Source organism: Argopecten irradians, chromosome 16, assembly GCF_041381155.1.
Source record: "Argopecten irradians isolate NY chromosome 16, Ai_NY, whole genome shotgun sequence".
In the NCBI taxonomy this organism is placed as follows: Eukaryota; Metazoa; Mollusca; class Bivalvia; order Pectinida; family Pectinidae; genus Argopecten; species Argopecten irradians.
The window spans coordinates 28934872-28954046 of record NC_091149.1 but is presented as its reverse complement, the minus strand read 5'-3'; the positions used below and the strand labels follow the sequence as shown (position 1 = coordinate 28954046).

Genomic DNA, 19175 nt, shown 5'->3' with positions numbered 1-19175 from the left:
CAATACGCCGCTTCAGTCTGTTACGTCATGTGACTGTCATCACCACGTCACTTAATTTAGGACATTTTTTATGTACACAGGTGGAATATTATATATAAAGACAGTAAATTTGGTATTACTTACCAAAGCATATTGTAATAAATACAATCCAAGTATGCATGGAAAATTAATTTAGACATTTTGACACTATACAAGGAAAGTACGGCACAAAATGGAGTTCGACATCAACGTTATCACTCAAATATTTCACTTACAGTCAATAATAAGAACAAAATTCAAAGTGTTTCTTGGTTTCCCTTGTGACCAAGTATTACTCGGACAATAATAGTACATGTATATGTTTGATTTCGTGATTTTGTTGATAATTAACTTTTAAAAACAGTTTTTGGTGTCTTATTTAGAAAGTAATGTCATGCACCATATCAATTTATGGTGACATTTCTCGTAAAAATATTTTGTAAAATTTTTGCTTCATGACAAAGATATTTCGCGACACAATGCCTACACAATCCATTGAAACATACATTTCACATGATCATCTTAAGAAAGTTTGTTATCCAATTTGAACAGTCGAACAAATGTCAGGACAAAACGTCTGCGACCCGTCACCAAATAAACAGCGATGAGACACACGCAGGTGTAGAAATTCTTTATATATTTACCCTTTGGATACTAACCAATGCCTAGCTGACAATTTCTCTGTGGAGAGTTGGCTGTAGTGTAATGAGTTGGACACCCAGATATACTATCTGTCACCACCCCTTTGTCCAGACCTGGCCCCCAGGTGTCTACTAGCTGTGCGTGTTACACAACCTTGATACAAGGAGTGTTAAGTTTATCAAATGTAGCCGTCATAACAACTCACTTATACAATATGTCGTGGGTTTGTCAGTTAGAAATTTTGTCCCCTGGGCTAGACACACAATAGTGCGGTCTATAAATCCAGCTTCTACTTCCCTGTAACGCTATCACAGTGTTACTGATGGAGTGTGCAGCTCGGAGTCTTTGTTAGTATGGTGTTGTGGGATAACGTTATCAAAAAGTTGAAAGGTCTACTATTATAAGTAGACAGCAAATATGCAGCGGAACGAAACAACAAAATCACCTAATTAGCTACAATGGAAATACTAAGATAGTACAAATAGTTATGTTTGTTAGAAAAAAATTACATGTATTTATCATGGTCCTTGGATACAAGAATAATATTGTTTAATGAAATATCAATTATTCCATTGAACAAATAATAACCCCACTTTAATGGTGATACCAACTGTTTTGTTACCACGATTTGTAAAATTCCCTTTTAATGAACATTTCGAGTAAATTAACATTCATATTTCTCGATAACAAGCCGCGCATGCATAAAGTATGAATATATGTAGTGCAATAGACAAACACAAATACAACAGCTTCTAAAAAGTCAAATAACGATAACGACGACAATACCGTATAGCCACTTCTGGTTGAGATTTCTCAGTCATTGCTATGATCGCAAAAAAGTGACCCGCAAATGATTGAGCAATTGTTGAACCATATATACCCTTTGAGCAAGATCTCGAAAATAATGGCTAAAATACATTTATGGTTATACATTTAAGTAGAGACATATTGGTAATATCCTTTATCTGTCTAATTTTTCGTACCCCAGTTACCAGGGTAATCATTTTGTAGGACGTTTCCTGAATACCATCTTAACTGTCTGATAAAAATAATGCTTGTGTTCGTTATAACGAACTCCTGACTCACCAGACGTGGTTAATCCGGACGGGATATGTCTTGTCATCCGCTTCATTACAGACCACTATACATGGTTCGACCTTTCTCAACTAAGTCAATAATAGGGCGCCAATTCTTTTCCGCATGATCAACTAGAGCTTCAAAGATCAGACAATACATCTAACTAGTCTCATTACAAATGAGCTATGTACTTTTTCACTGATAGAATATATTTTCTGCGTCGTTGATATCAACTAAGATCATAGTATTTGTCTGCTTGTCTGCCTGAGTGTTACTAGGTCCAATTATAAATAACAGTAGCCGAGAGAAACTCGTCTAATATTGTAACCTGATTGTCTCCTTTGCGTATTGAATATGATATTCTTGATAATTCATGTTGAAGAAGATGTTTGGTTCTGTGTCTAGTCCCGCATATACTGGAGTTTTTACACAAACGGACATTTTATTATTTTTGTGTATTGTCACAGGTGGTCGATTATATTAGCATCCAGTATTAACAGCCAGTGTGATATATGGACAATGACCTCATGTGGGAATGTCTGAGAGGCTGTGGAATGTTCGTGTTGTGTCTCCTTGTGATAGTTGACACTATTACCCATTGTATAGTATTATTTACTGAAGTACACCGCCACAGACACCGGACCCCCACATCGCATCCGCTCACATTATACTGACAAATGGCAACCAGTCGTTCCTTTCCTTTAATGCTAATTATTAAAGCAGGAACATAACCTACCACATTTATAGACTATGGTGTGTCTCGGCCAGAGGACAGAACCCAGAGTCGTCCTCATAGGGGCGAACAGTCAACTGTGCCAAGGTCGATTTGCTATATGGAACAAACGACACGGTGTTATCACAGCTGGACCCTTTTTATGGATATGTCTTTCAGCTATGATTATTCGGAACTGAATCGGTATGGCCCTAAAATGAGTTTGGGCATAAAATATGACAGTAACCATGGTCAAATCTTTATTCCCGCCTCCTAGAAATGACTTCTCTGTGTTTCCTGATGTAAACTATGACAGTTTGATATATAACTTGTATTGGATAGAGATTTATGCATAGTTACCTGATGAGTAGTCGCCTAGAGTAAAGGAAGAACATTTCAAACCGCAATTAGATGTCACGCAGTCTCTTCCTCTATGTGACCTATTTACATAGTGTTTACTGGTGAAGTCGATTGGCAGTGGTTTACGAGTGATTTCTATACAAATTAAGTCGGTAACAATGTCGCTCACGTCAACAGAATTCTACTTTGCATTAAATTATTGTAATTCGGCACAGTGAGTTCCGTCGGTTACGTGGGTAATGGACAATCCCGGAGTGTTACGAGCCCAGGTGAAGTGACATTGTGTTTGAAAGAATGATCTCTCAGTCCATTGTTAGAGTCATAGTAATTGTAGGGCGCTTATGAAAGTGGTAAATGAAAGTGGTTTGAAGCTACAATTCTATTCTATTGATACGATATTGAGACTAATAAACCAAGCCATTACAGTTCTTTCTGAGTGAAATCCTTTCCTAATAGCCAAATATTAAGAGGTTTGCTTGTAAACAAAAAGGATAACCACATTACGGAGTCTCTGAATCAGAATTATAACAGTGCTCTCAATACATAACTATATTTTGTGAGTGTCTTTACACCAATATACCTGAAGATATATTACTTTTCTTCTGTCGTATATAAATGTTTATAGCTTCAACGACGCAATCATTATGAAATATTGAAAAAAAATGATTGGTGAAATATCTTATAAACATATCTTATATATCTAATGGGTTCCTCTTTGTTTAGTTAATCTGCCATTGCGAGTAGGTATTGATGGTCACGAGTTTAACGTCATTATGTCAGAGGAAACGACGTGAATTTCCCTCACCAAAAAATGAAGTCACAATTAATACCTATCCGCAAGGTAGATAACTCTGTAATATACAAAGACGGCATAAACATTAAAACAATAAATGTTCCCGTTCTCGCCGTATACATTGTAACATAACGAAATGTACAAAGAAAGCTATTCTATTGTATTTACATTTAACAGAATGGTAAGACGTTCGAGACCACACCGGTTGGGTGTAAATGTATCGTTTATAATAACACTGTTGTTGGTCAGACTGTTGTATGCCATATTTTATTTACTGTTTCAGACCCAACAGGTATGCCATATTTTATTTACTGTTTCAGACCCAACAGGTAGCGTTCCTCTGTGTGTTGTTTACTCTGACCGTGACAGCCAACTGTATTGTCCTCACTCTCATCTATCTCTCCAGGAAACTCAAGTCGCGGATGAATATGTTCATCGCAAATCTGGCCTGTGCAGGTAAGATGACTTTGCTATTCGTTTTAAGTATCAACACCCAGGCTCATGTTGAGGACATTCGGAGTACCCAGAGTAAAATCAACCGAAATACAGGTGGAATGTCGGTCTAGAATATGTCGAGGCACCCTCGGTAACTGAGGAAGGACGGATTATAGTAGTGCATGTTTGCACCATGCCTACCATATACTACATATTTATTAATAAGCTATTATTTTATGCATATTGAGATTGCTGTTTTTCAAATTTTGATATAGCTGATGAAATTGTGAAGTTTTACTCTGTAGATTAGGTATTCAATAGTATTTTGTTGGAGGGTTATATCTACATACGTAACTAAAACGTTTTTGATAAAATCCCCATTTTTTGAGATATTGCATTAAGCATCCCGTTTCTATATATTTTCCAAAGAAAATATTAAATTTTTACATTTTCTATCGTTGGCGGAAGGTTCATATAATGTCTCAACGCATGAAAGTCGGGAAAAAGAGTTTTTACGTAATTGTTCACACTCAATCTTTCATGTATTTTATTTCATCGCAAGCCTGAAATATAAATATTCTAAAAATATAATTATTATTAATAAACCTTCGAAACGCTTTCATTGGAATTAAGTAAGGGTGTTTAGAAGGGATGTGTTCTGCTTTATCATTAATGTACAATCAAAGCTACTTAGGGTTTTGATTAGAAACGGATTTCATGGTCATAAATTGTCTCTTCAATACAACTAACCATTTACATTTGGAATAGTTTATCTTACAAAGAGAGAAATGAGTAATTTCCTGCAATGCAAATGATCTAAAGAATCAGGCACAATGAGCTCACTAATTGATATTGATAACTGCATCTCGAGAAAGCATCTGACGTCCAATCTATCCTATGATATACGATCCGACATGAAACATTGTTACCGTGATAGCTATAGCTAGTCTATGACGAGGATTAAAGTCGGTGTCCTATATATCTGTATGTCAGAGGACCTTTCGACCTGGCCGAAGATTTCCACATTCTTTTCTCATTTCCCCACTTTTATTCACTAATTGTAGGATTTACTTCATTAGGGAGGCATGATTTACATCAATGATCTATCGGTAATCTACATTGTGGTATATACTTCTGTCTCTCCTACTGGTGTAGCACTGACTCGTCCGTTGTATACTCTGATGTCGGCTGAGATTGCATTTCATGGCTACCCGTGGAATATATAATAATGTGGCGTCGCAGCTTCATCAAAGACGCTGCTTTTTTAGAAACAAGCCACACCTTGGATATTACTACATTTGTGACCCTCGAGTAGAATATCCCTTTCCTGAAAACTCATATTTAATACATGAATACTCCCGGCATTTCATACACGACTCTCCAGCCGGCACAGAAAAATAACCAAATATCTACACTTTATTAATTATAGTCACATCCATTAAATCCTATCTCTTATTTACACCTTTAAGAGCTATTTCCCCTTGTGGTATATCTTGGTTATTAAGTCATATTTTATAAGTGTGACATTATGATTTTCAGAGCAAACGACCGAAATATTTAGATCACAAAGTAATGACGTCACAACCGATACAAACCCAAATGAGAAATAACCCTGTAATAAATTAGAACGATATACACAAAATATGTAACATATGTCATTCACGGTTTTGATGTAAAGTATGTGTTGATGATCTGCTGCAATCGTTCAGTGTGGTTGCAATCTAAAATTTGCAAGAGGGAAACCATGAAAATTATTTGCTGCGACTTTGAATGCAAAAAAACCAGTGATTCTCAGCAAGTCATGCGCGTAAAATTGAATCTCCGTGAGTTTGGTGCGCATACCGAAAGACACTGCGAATATAAATTGGTTAACTACAGCTATTCGGAAAGGGCAGTTCAATGTTCGAATCCATTCTATCGCCATACGGTAATGACAAGCGATGACTGCTTCCTTGCATAAAACCTGTACTGTTGTCAGTTACTGGTGACGTGTCAACGGAGAAATAGGGTAAATAATCCCATAAATTACGTCAATATAATGCACATTGTTAATGCATGAAGCTAACAGACGGTTGGGTATGGAAACAGAAAAAACCGCCACTTTTTAAAAGTAATGTAACATGTATTCTAGTTTTCTTGAACCACGTCTTCGTGATTTGAATTTAAGCTATTGCCGTATTATTAATTCGTTGAATAACACTTCTTTCTTTAATTGCTTATGAAGTGATTTGGAAGCCTCATCGAAAACGTCATTATTTCTTATTGAGCCAATTTCCATCTTGAAAACGTAATATAATGACTGTTTCGTATAATTTGTCGATTTAAATCCTAACAAGCTAACCACCTTAAATGTAAATGTCTTTAAGGCAAAAATAGTCTCCTCCAATGTGATCTGCCAATCAGTGATGCGGTGTCCGTCCTCGATGCTTGTGAAGGAAGTCAGCAGCTCTGACTAACATATAAATCTTTTCACATGACCGATTTCTCGATTATCACTGCCAAAAGAAATTCATTTCGTGACAGCTAAACACCAAAAAAAATATTGCTTAGAATGCAATATTACGAAATTCATCTGAACACAATTTCATTCCGCATAGCTGATGAGAGGATTTTGGTTGGTAAATATACATGTGTCGGAATTTCATCAATAGTTCGTTTGTTTAAATGATAATTGGGCAAGATTATTATTCGTTTGTTTTAACAACCGCTCCAAATTATCATTACAACAAACGAATCGTATGTGAAATTCCAATACAAGCATTGCATTTCAGAGATTTTAATAAAACCAGAATAGGAAATAGCTAAATGACATTATCAGGAGATAATGTTAAAAACAAAAAAGTACGCTGTTGGTTGGTTCATAAGAATATCATCCTTTTATCAGGGAGGTTTAAGGACGACCTCCTATGTATACAGTGTGTTGTGGATGTGACGCGCATGCGTGCTTTGGGATACTGCAATATGTCCATATTGTGTTTTCTTGTTATAGTTGAATTCTTGCCCTTTGTCAGTGCAATGTCACTGAATGATGTCACAGAAGACACAGAACAAGCACTCTCTACCTGGTCACATATATTGACAAGTGGCATGTTATGGATAGATACGTGACCTTTCCACAACAAACCGGAAACAGTCTACAAATGTTGGGTACTAATAGGCTGAAACGAAACTAGAACGAATATACGTACCCGGCCTACTATACCTTTCGGTCGGGTACCAAATTGTGTCCTTGTGGAGCAGTGCCTAAGAAAATCACTCGGGCACAATTTTTTAAACTTTTTTTGCATGTTTTCAATTATACGTTTACATAGTTTATATGAGACATTCTATAAAAATGTCTCATTTTCAGTTTAAAAAATCTTGAGAAAAGAATATGAAAATATGGCACACATATAGGTTTTATTTTCTGTTTACCAAAAATCAAAATGTTAAGTTAAATCACTTGAAAAAATATTGCATCAGGTTACCATGGTAACATTTTATTATTATATCAATTTGAGCATGGCCCTCCTGTAACAAATAATGTTTTTGTTATAAAATCATTTTATACTAATGTGTCACATTTACCAAATTTAAATTAGACTGTTATGATAAAGATTTATGAAGCAATAACATTTACATTAAATATCATGAAATAATTTAGAAGACTTTTAATGATGGTTTGAATCGATTCACGGTGATAAATATACCTACGAGTCCCGGACCATACACTCATAAAATTACAAAACGTCCCATAGAAATTTCAGATTATTTCAATTATGCAAAGAGGGACCCATTGTTTTGAACAAATCAGCTGAAATCGTGCCATAGTTTTCAAAATGTAGATTTATTACTGAATTTAGTGTTTTTGTCATTAAATAAGCTAGTTTTTCTTGCAGTTTTAAAAAATATGCAATTTAAATAATGCATTTATCATTTCCACAGGTAAGAGTAATTCATATATTATTTCTAATACATAAAACTGGTCATTCAGCAAATGTTATTGCCTTCAAATCAATACCAAATGCGTGTTACAGGAGTGACTATTACATAAAATTGTAACAGAATGGACATTTTTAAAGCAGATGGAAATCGTTTTGATAATTAAGTAACAACTTATAGTCATTATATTATCATATTTCACAAATTCCATTTAAATGCATTACATAAAATTAAAAAGTCATGTCACTTTTTAATATTTTTAATTTTATTTAACTGAATGCATTTCTAGCAGAAGAAAAGGAATGAGTATGAAAGTCACTACTGTTACAAGATGCATTTCTCTCTTATTACAAAATGAATAGAATATACTACTTCCAGAAATTTGGGATTTCTATTATTATTGCATTACACATTGACTTAAAGCATATTTTAACTTTATCAATAATCCATGAATATTTCTACTGCTGTAATTCTGTTCAAGCATGTGGCTAATATCCCAGCAAAGAAGACGAGAACAACAACCAGATAAAAAGATTACGAACTTCCGATCTTTTAAAATGTCTTATATGTTACTGGTTTTGCATGTTAAAGAGTTATCTGACCTTGTGGGTAGGTATTAATTGTGACGTCATGTGTTTCCGAGCGTAACGTCATAATTTTCGGAGAAAACGACAAAAATTGCGCTCACAAAATGATGACGTAACAATCAATACCTACCCGCAAGGGAACTAACTCTGTAATATGCAAAGACGGAATTTTGATTGTCGCCTGTAAATTCGAATTGTAATATTTTGACGCATATGAATCAAATCTATCTTATTTTCGTTTAGGATGTTATTATATATACGATGTATAATGTTAAATATTCGAACTACAAATATGACTGCTGAGAAAATTTTATCAAAGCTCAGATGAAATGATGATGAATTATTTGTTATTCATGCACACATATATTTCTATATATTACCCTTAAAATGCTGAAAAGTATCGAATCCATTGATTTCAATATTAAGACAAAAGTTTTTTTTTCTTCTTAATAATTGTCTTTGTTTTATTCTTGAAGCTGTTAGGAAGACTCTGGGTTCTGTCCAACTGACCGATACACACCGTATTCTATACTAGAAATTGTCATTGGATAATTTGACGGGCTTTTCGCCAGGAATTTCGGCCAAGGTACGGGGATATCGAGATCCTAAAACGACGATGGTAAAGTACAATTTACCGTCATTTTCCGTGAAATTAGTGGCATCATAATCAGCGGAAGGTGCGACTAAACTACGGCTAAGTGTACTTTACCCACTTTATTAGGACAATCGATGGATGCAGGCTGGAAGCCTCTATATCCATATCAACAATATACATTCATAAAATCAGTAGATAAATTCCAGTATATCAATGACTATGGTCATACAATATAGACTGTTAGATTTCAAAACAAATATTTTTCCATTGTTCATCTAACATTACTTCAAAGTTGTATACAGTATCTGCATCTATAATATTTGTGGCAAATTATTCCATTTGTCTACTATTCTGTTACTGAAGAAATTCTTTCTTAATTCTAAATTGCAATGTTTCTTAAAATTGTTCTCAGAGTGACCTCTCGTTCTGCCTGAACTGTCCATTTGGAAAAAGTTCTCAGTTACTCCACGATCATATATGTTTTTAACTATTTTATAAAACATTTATTCCACGTCGTTTTGAGATCTCGAACCCCCCTTGATAAACATGGCCCTTTATATCAAAATGCTACAGGTCTCATTTCAGGTCTCTTTACCTTTTGTATTTGATAAGTAGTAGTTTAAAGTTGGGTGTTTTGGCCCCTTTTACCTTGAATATATATGTCAAGGTCAATCAGAGTTGTCATTTATGCCAGAATGCTACAGGCTTAATATTAGGCATGTGGAAGATTGTTTAATGATTTTTGTTTTCGAAAAATTACATTTTTGAACTTCGACTCTTACATGGTTTTTATTCTAAATAGCATAAGCAAGGCAATGCGGTGTTTAGGATGACATGACATTGGAGTTGCCTGGTCATAGTACAGATTCAAAATACACATTGAATTTCTGTTCAAGCATTGCTTGTAATTATCTCTCCTGTTACAGTTATACTATCTGAGTCGAAGTCACTACTGTTAAAAAATTAATATCTCCCTTGTTGCAAAAATGAACACCACACATGAACATTTGTATTCTCATTACATTGGCTTGAAGTTAATTTCAACAAGAAGCTTTAAGTTCAAGAAAGTGTCTTAGCAATAATGTGTTAGCCATTATTCAGATTGTCACTCCTATTACACCTGTATACTATCTTAGTTAAATTTCACTCCTGTTATAAGGCTAAAGACTGTTGACTTAAGATGTGCAGTTATTCTATTGTTTCTATAAATGATTGTTAGAATGTAAAAAGTGAAAAAAGCAATGCTGAACCCAAGACAGTTGAATAAAAGTACTAAGATACTAGTGCATTTTTTCACGGCGTCACTACTCTTACATGACATGTCCCTCATATCACACATGGTAAAACCATCTTTTTAATCTAACCACTTACCAGTTAAATATGGTTGTTAAATCAAAAACATCAGAAGACTTATTAATTGTATTGTCAGCTTATTTACCAGAAGTAAAGGTGTAAATTGAATGTATTTATCAATTCTGTTTTAACAATTGTCCCGCCTGTTAAAATGGAAGAGAAAATTTAACAGAACACTTGTAATAGTGGTGACATTCAAAAATGTACACATCCACTTTTATGTACCCATTGTTTCAATTTCTTGTTGTAGTTCCAAAGTTTTTGCAACTTCAGTAATGAATAACTTATTTGATGCATTGTTTGTAATTAGTCAGATAACAATAATGCTATTTAGCCAGTACAAACACACAACAGTAACAATAAAACTTTCAAAATTCTATATTTTAACAAATTGTTTCGGTAATTTTTTCAAATCAATGAAGTGCTTTTTCATTCTGCATCTATGTAAACCTGGTCATTATTTTATATTAAAAAGGCAACAAAGAAAATCAATGTTGAAAATTAAGGAAATACCCTGTGACATGCCTATTTTGACATTTTTTAAAAAATTCTTCAATAATATCATAAAATTCAATTCATATTGGGCTTTTGTGAGGCAGATCACCTTTTTAAGGTACATTTTGAATAAAATATAACCCAGATAAAACATTAACTTATAAAGATAATTTCTCAAACATCATGTGACGTGAAGTGAAACATTTCTGTTGAATGTTTCGTATTTTATTTTTTGTTTAAAACATAACGACCATTCTTAATATCAACCGTACTGATCACAAGATGTAAAATGTGTAGACTTGCTGTGTAATTTTCCTCCGAATTGACTTTCATATTTATATGTGAAAAAATATCTCGCTGTAAATTTGATATTTTATACGTTTCAGCTTTATTATCTAGTATGTGAGCGATATAATACAGGTAAGATACAATGCATACAAACGTTTTTATAATAATTTACATAATCGTTATATTGCTCCATTAACAGTAAGAGGCACCAACTAAAGCTCTAAAGACGACATCATTATCTTCTAAACGTCTTTTGAGCTACAATATTGCAGCTTAAACAAAACCAGATCGCTCTTATAAAGACAATTTAATGAATGTGTGTTTCGTGTCTAATAATTGACTTTGTGCAAATATGATCACAAGCCGTCGGAGAGTGATACTGTCGTTATAATATCACTATCGGGGCTGCCATGTTGACATAATACAATGGATGAGATTCCCAAGGTCCCTCTTCCTAATAATGCTTTGTCTGTGATATAGATTAATTGCTGAAGAAGACCTTCATTTGTTCCCTTTTGGCCAGTTATACGGTTATTTACTGACTTTTGGAATCCGATTAACTCCTTAACCCTGAAGAGGCAGATGAACTCTTCCGATCCAATTGCTGGAATAGTTTATTTTGAATTTTTAGGGGTGGATGAGATGAGTTACTTGATTAGTGCTGCCGGACTAAATGTAAAGTAATTTAGGATGCAAACTATTTACACCAGTCTGATTTAAATATACATAGGATCTCTAAGCATTATCCATTTTATATGGAATATAATGACACGATTCGAAGAGGCGTTTTGATTTGGTCAGACCTGGCAGGGTCGTAAAATATGATATGAGATGAACACTAACTAGGACTAGGAAATGTTTCTATCTTCCGAGACAAACCGTAGTCTAAGTATTCAACAGACGATTTGTGGAGTGACTAATTAACCTGTTGTCAGTATACTGTGACCATGTGGGATGTGTCTTCTCGCGTAAGTTACAGTGATATAGCACTATCAATACGCTTATGTTCCCCATTGCAAGGAGACACAAGATTACACCGCAGCCTCCCAAAACACAGCCACAGACATTCCAAAACATTGCATAGATGCGAGACTGTCAATAAATGACACCTGGTTGTTAATAGGACGGAAATTGATTCGACCAAGTAATCAAATTTGCAAATGCCATATTTGTAACGACTCATGGCTTTCGAACGAAAACGAACAGTAATGTTAGATGGCGCGCAATAAACCGTAACATTATTATACACCTAATGAGATTATATCGATTTGTAGCCAATAAATAAAATTATTGCGTACATAACTCATACATCTGCTTTGACCAAGTTAAGTCTTCCATCAAATTGACGTCTGGATAATCATCAGTTCGCATGCATATATATGTTATCGATTGTTTTAACTTCGATAAGCCCGATATGACGAAATAAAATATAAACTAAACAGTGTAAATTCGATTTATAAATTCACAGAACTATGCTTTATTCAACCTAGAAGATCAAATTGTACAGTACTTCGATAACTCCGACATGCTTCCTCGTATTCATGTCGTTTTCATGTCGTTAGACTCGATGCCCTTTTTATGGGCCTAAAAGAAATCGACTTGTTTCACAAACTTTGTATCTCTTTTTATCGCATTTAGTATTTCTCGCCCGTAGAAAACACTGGATGTAGTTTAGAACGCACCTGGGTTTTTCACCTGAAGCTGCACCAATGTTTTGTCTTTTAATGGCCCTAAATGACCCTGGCTGTCGATTGGCCGTTTAACAAAGCTTAGAACTCGTGATATACCAGCGAACACAAAACCATTTACAGCAATAAACATGTCTATTATGAAAGCTGCTCCACGTGACCACCTGTCGAGAGGAAGTTGAACAAACCAGTTTATTTCATAATATTGTTCTGACACGTGCATTGCGCATAAAGCATTTAGAGTATGCAAACATCATCATTATGTATTGACCAGATTCACTTTCTCGTCATTAATAGAGGGGGTCCATATACAAAGATTTGACGTATGAAGGCAATGCGTTTCTCTTGTCATAAATTCTATTTCCGGCTGATATTAAAAGACCAGTAGTGTTCCTGATTTAGCAAGTTAAATATTAACATTCTGCTCTACTAGATAATACAAACATTTGGCCACATAACCATCAATAATTTTGCAAAAATAATTTCTGGTAGCGGTTACAATTTACAAGTAATCGACTTTTTGACAACTGATGTAGTGTTATTAATGTTTTTTTTTATCATCTCACGAGATTAACAGCCTCGTTCTGATATTGTAAATGTCGGTGATACAGAAAACTTTGGCAATATTACATATTAGTAAGTCAGATAGAACTGTCATGGTGAAGGATACGTTTTTTTCGATATCCGATGAAAAATACTAGTTATATATATATAGATGATATTCCTAGTTTTCTGATGAATAATACAAAAGTGTCCACGAGATGAAAAATAATTGTTATTCATCAACAATAGGAGTTTCCTATTTGCTAGATTTCACGTCTTTGTCCTAGGATTAGACCAAGTGATACCAGTACTAACTAGCCATCGATAGTGATTTGTGAAAGTTGTAATCCTTCGCAAGTGTAAATTATATGTTAAATCATAGATTAAAGATGCTCCACCGCCGACAGCGCTTAAATGATATTCATCATTTGAACAATTGTTGGTGTTTAATCGTGTATATATATGTCTAATTAACACAAAAAATGATATGAAATAATTGATTTTGCCTTTGGTGCATGCGCAATCAGTCCTTCATTCTATATAGGATATAGTGCCATGGAATTTTTTTGGATGCAAATAATTATTTTTTATATCTTTAACTTAAAAGTAAAATTAGAAGCTCAATTTTTCAATGGTGGTAATGGTGTAAAGTAAGTAACTTTTGTAACCGAAGAAAAATGCTAAACAGTCTGTTCCTGTTGATAGAGAAAAAATACCTTTTGTCAGCAGTGGAGCATCTTTAATGTGTACACCTCTGAGAAGTCAAAATTTTCTTGTATTAAACTTTTTTTTCTCATATAGATTTTTGGAAAAAGGAGTTCATACCATAAAAGAAAATGGAATAAAAAACATATGTCCGTGTGCTCGTTTTTGAGATTTTGTCACTCAAAGATACCTAGTTGACAAAATATTGGATTTTATGGGAATTTTGCCGTTTTGACCATATAAGATAGAGATTAAAGCCATAATTTCCTAATGAGGTGTTTGATATGTATGAATGTTTGTAGAATTCATTTTCTAGTAGTCTTCTTTAAAAATATACCAGTTTTGATCAATTAGACTAATATTTTTTCTCAGAATAACAACATATGCTACCCCTACCCCTTAATTTTGTGCTACCAAATGCACCATTTTCAGCCATTTTTGCCAAATTTAACCCTTTATAGAAAAAGTTCTGGTATTAAACTTTTGTTATTATTTTGCATATCAATAGGGAAACGGTTGTTCTTTCTAAATCAGGAAGAAAAATTGGGGGTCCGTGTGCTTACTTTTTTTTGCCCCATTTGAATTTTTGTTATTTTTCAGTAGTTTAGAGTAAAAAATAAAAGTGCTAAAATTACCATTAAATGTAAAAATAAGGTCACAAAAGTGTATCGTTTCACATATTAATGCTCAATATTTTAATTACTATGAACCTAGTAACGATTTGCATCACAAATTAGCTAAATACAGCTAAAAATGCTGGCGCAGTGATGATTTAAGTAAAAACAATTTCAGTAAAAAATGGTAAAACTGTGGCTCTACTTGAAGCGAAAAAAGACACAATTTCAAAATGGCCGCCAAATGGGCCATTTCTTAAAATCCCCGTATAAAAAAATCTACTAAAAATAGAAATGCAATTTTTTGACAAAATTTGCATCTGGCAACTTGCTACAGATACTGATAAATTGTATTTGAAAATCTCAAAACTTCTTTGATCTATGTTGAAACGAGACTTCAACGGGACTGAAACCTTTTGTCAGCAGTGGAGCATCTTTAATGTGAGATCTTGATTTGTGGCATTTCGTTCTGTTACTCACCAAACAACTGTCTTCAGAAGACACCAGGTTAGGTAAGACCGAAATGTGTTTAGGATTGGTGGTGACTTGGAGATGGAGGAAAGAAGAAGGCTCAGTATGGATATTTGTCGGGACACCTTATGCATTTTGTCACTGGAATCACCAAAGGTGTGGCCGGAAGGTAAAAGAGCATAATAGGATTGACATTGCATAGCTTTACATGTAAAGATTTAGATTGCGTGGCATTGATTTACTTTTGTTTGTGCCGTTTCCTCTATCTAGTCGTCACAGACGAATCAAACAAGCACATAAATACTACGCTTGCGGAGCAAAATACCAGCGAAGAATTGATGAATTTGCATAAAAAGGAATTCCCAAAATGGGATATTTAGTTTAACGACGAAACCAAAATGGTTTGATGACGGCTTTCTGAATTCAAAAGCAATAAAACGAAGTTTTGAATCGTGTTTGAGTGAAAGAAAACCATTTCTTCCAAAAGAGTTCACACTTCAAATTGAAAATAAAACTATTGTTATATCTTTATATAAAAGGATACCATTGGGTCGAGTTTTACATATGTATCATGCCAAAAATAATCACAATGAAGCATTACATAAAAAAACCGAAAACTAAAATGAGAAACGAACTTACCCAGCCAAACTTACCTAGCTAAACGAAAACATATAGGCAAAATATTCTGTCAGAAATTGATTAGTTCAGTTAACTTGGATGGTGTATATTACAAATGATATGAATGGCAAGAATATTAAAATAACAAAGGGACAACTACACAATAGTTATATGACATAACAACAATATACAATGTGTAGCCAAACTGTCTCAGCTATCAGTGACCAATCACGGAAATGTCTAGATCTATCTTCTGGCCGCAATTCTCTATTATATAACCATTCTTTAAACTTTTAAATTAGAATAAGGAATGTCACCATCAATTGGTATCTTTCAACATGTTATATTTAAAATCTTAAAAGCATCACGAATATTGTGCATACTAAAACACCAAAGTCCCAGATTGGTTATCGCCTGTTATTGTGAGAACTCGGAGAAATCAGGTCGCTAGCATGAACAAGGATTAAGGCTGCACAGTAAATAACTGCGCTTTATTCAAATTTACATCGAAAAGGAATTGTTTCAGACGGATTGCCTGAAATGTTTGTCTGATGTAGGCTTCATAGTCATGATGCATTATACTAAAGCATAGCCGACGTCTAAACGTTTACGGAAAAGTACTGTTCTATCTAAGTTATATGTGTCATAATTGGGCGAACATTTTGATATGCTAATTTTTCTTCGTTGATCTATTAAAACCCATAAGGTGTGATGAGACAAATGGACAGACAAACATGCATGTTGACATCGAATTTAGGCACTTTGAAGGTTCCTGTTTGTACGTCTTATGTTGGTTTAGAGATAAAACATATATGCAGAAGTCCTTTATCAATTTGACTTTAACACTGATACTGGCTGGCGACCCTTTATCGTGATGTACCAATTATCGTGATTTTAAATGGCGCGATACACAAAATGCGATTTTTTTTGTGTGTATAAAGATAACAAACCAAAATTATCGACAATATTATCAAGTTTTAGAAGAAAATTCGAATATTTAGAGAATGAATGGCGAATTTCAGTAAATCTTAACTCACAAGAATGACATTAGTCAGGGGGAAGTATGATATCGGCTTAATTCTAAGATAAATAGTCCCGATTTGTATGTCGTCTACTTCCTATGATGTCAAGGAACAGCGTTCAAAAAACGAAAGTTGGAAGGGAGATAATTCAATCTTTATAACTTGATACAAAAGAACGCTGGTCGGGGTCACCTAAGCGCTTTTGACCAGACGACAAAATACAAAGTAGACCACTATGTTGATATAGTTTGTTATTTCAATGTTTATAGAATCAATAACCATCGGAAATCTTTTAAATATCTTTATTATTTATTCAAAATGCCACACATTCATGAAGACATATTAATTGTTCTTTATTTTTCCCGAGAGTAAATCGTGAAATGGCGGGCGTCATTACCCCCGTGATGGCATAATCGACCGTAATCTTACGGTATGACTGGTGGCAAACAAGACATGTTTTCTCTCTTTTGCACGAACGTTTTCACATCAAATAATTTTTAATGTTTAGATATTCGTGAATATATTGATATGAGATTTTATTTATTTCATCACACATAACTATTTTTATTTTTTTATGTAAAAAATTACGATAATGGGTACAGTAACTTGACGTGATCACGATATGTTACGGTCTTTTTCAAACGACCGTTTTTATTATAAAGTTGATTATGAATTGATAATACTGTTATTAACGGAACTGTTGTGAGGTAAAGCTTATTTAGATGACTAAAAATCATACATTAAATGCAACGTTTAGAAAAAAAAAGAGAAAACCCTCCATTTTTTCTCGATATTGGGTCGCTAGCCAGTATATGAATGCATATTAATATTATACTTTTTTGACATTCTGTGTGGAGAAATACATCACGAATTCTCTCATTAACTAAACCAAACCATATATTTTTCTTTAAGTTTGCCCTTCCATGGAAACATAATTTTGTTGCACACGGTGTGCTTGGATTAAGGGCCATATTGGTGAAGACTTAAAAGTAACAAGATATGACTGTAGATATCGATATCTTTTTTTTAATTTCTGACTCATACTAGATCGCTTTCCCGTCCTGCTTTATTTGATGTCTGTTGATCAAGATCTGCTAGTTTTTTTGACAAATGATTTATCGGACTTTAGGGTTTTACTTCATAAATTTTGTAATATATAGGACGAAAACATCGTTCTATGACGTCGAATTGAAACTTCTATTTTGCACTACAATCTGGCATCGTTTTACATCCTTGCGTAGATTTAGCCTAACGACAGTACCAGTGGTGTTACCAACACTGCCAACAACAACATGCGATGTGTCCATTGAAATATGGTTCGTTTCTCGTTACCTCTCCCCAATGGCGGATTTGACCGGCTATAATGACGGATATTATCCACTATTGACGATTTAGTTATTCCACACTGATGTGGTGATTTCTAAAGCTTCTGTTTGACTCGGATTGTAATTATTGTTGACAGTCCGGAGGTCAATTCAGAATCAGTAAGATTCCGTATAAATGATACAAGCTCCCCATGGACCCGATAGAAATGTCAAAACCGTAACGCGTCTAAATCATTCTGTACAGTCTACACATGCGTGCTTTCACTCGGCCGGACAAAATCTCGATTTAGGAGGCGTAACAGCTTTTATGCGTGTTGATTACGTACAAATCATGGCACTGTGTAAATTATTGTATGTCAGGGGAGATAACATCCAATTACTAAGGAAAACAGCTCTGTCTATTTACTACAGCACAACGTCAACAGGGTCCTGTCTCCAAAACACCCAATCCCGTGCTTTATAGTGGCTATCTATAAAGGTCAGTTATTCAGGACTAATGGACGGCAGATGCGTAGTCCGTCAAACAGGAAATCAATGGGTTTTACCATCAGGGATCCTCCTTTAGGTTAACCCTACGATTGGGGATACACGTATCGGAAAATGATGAGCCCTTGATAGATAATTAATGGACACGATAGAGTAAGATTGGAAAGTGTGACTTTAGGTATCAACAAAGAAAGATACATACACATCTTTTGAGGTCCTCGTTGACACCAAATATATTGATAATGCTATTGAAAAATAAAGGTGTTATTTCCTTCAAAAATGGAAAGGTTTTGCTTTTCAATGAAAACAAACAATTTTCTGTTTTACTCAAAAGTAAAGGTTTTCTTATCTAATGAAATGCAACTTTTTTGTTGTTTTTTTCAAATACAGGTGTTCATTTCTATTGAAAATTGACATTTTGGAATAT

At 34.3% G+C, this 19175-nt stretch overlaps 1 protein-coding gene across 1 annotated transcript in view; it reads left to right on the top strand.

The window, feature by feature from the left end:
• Positions 1–2967: 2967 nt before the first annotated feature.
• Positions 2968–19175, top strand: part of LOC138310141 (cardioacceleratory peptide receptor-like) — a 55436-nt gene continuing 39228 nt past the window's right edge. The window contains exons 1-2 of the mRNA XM_069251268.1: positions 2968–3023; positions 3886–4058. Of these exons, the coding sequence (XP_069107369.1) occupies positions 2968–3023; positions 3886–4058 (229 nt within the window). The remainder of the gene's footprint in view (positions 3024–3885; positions 4059–19175) is intronic.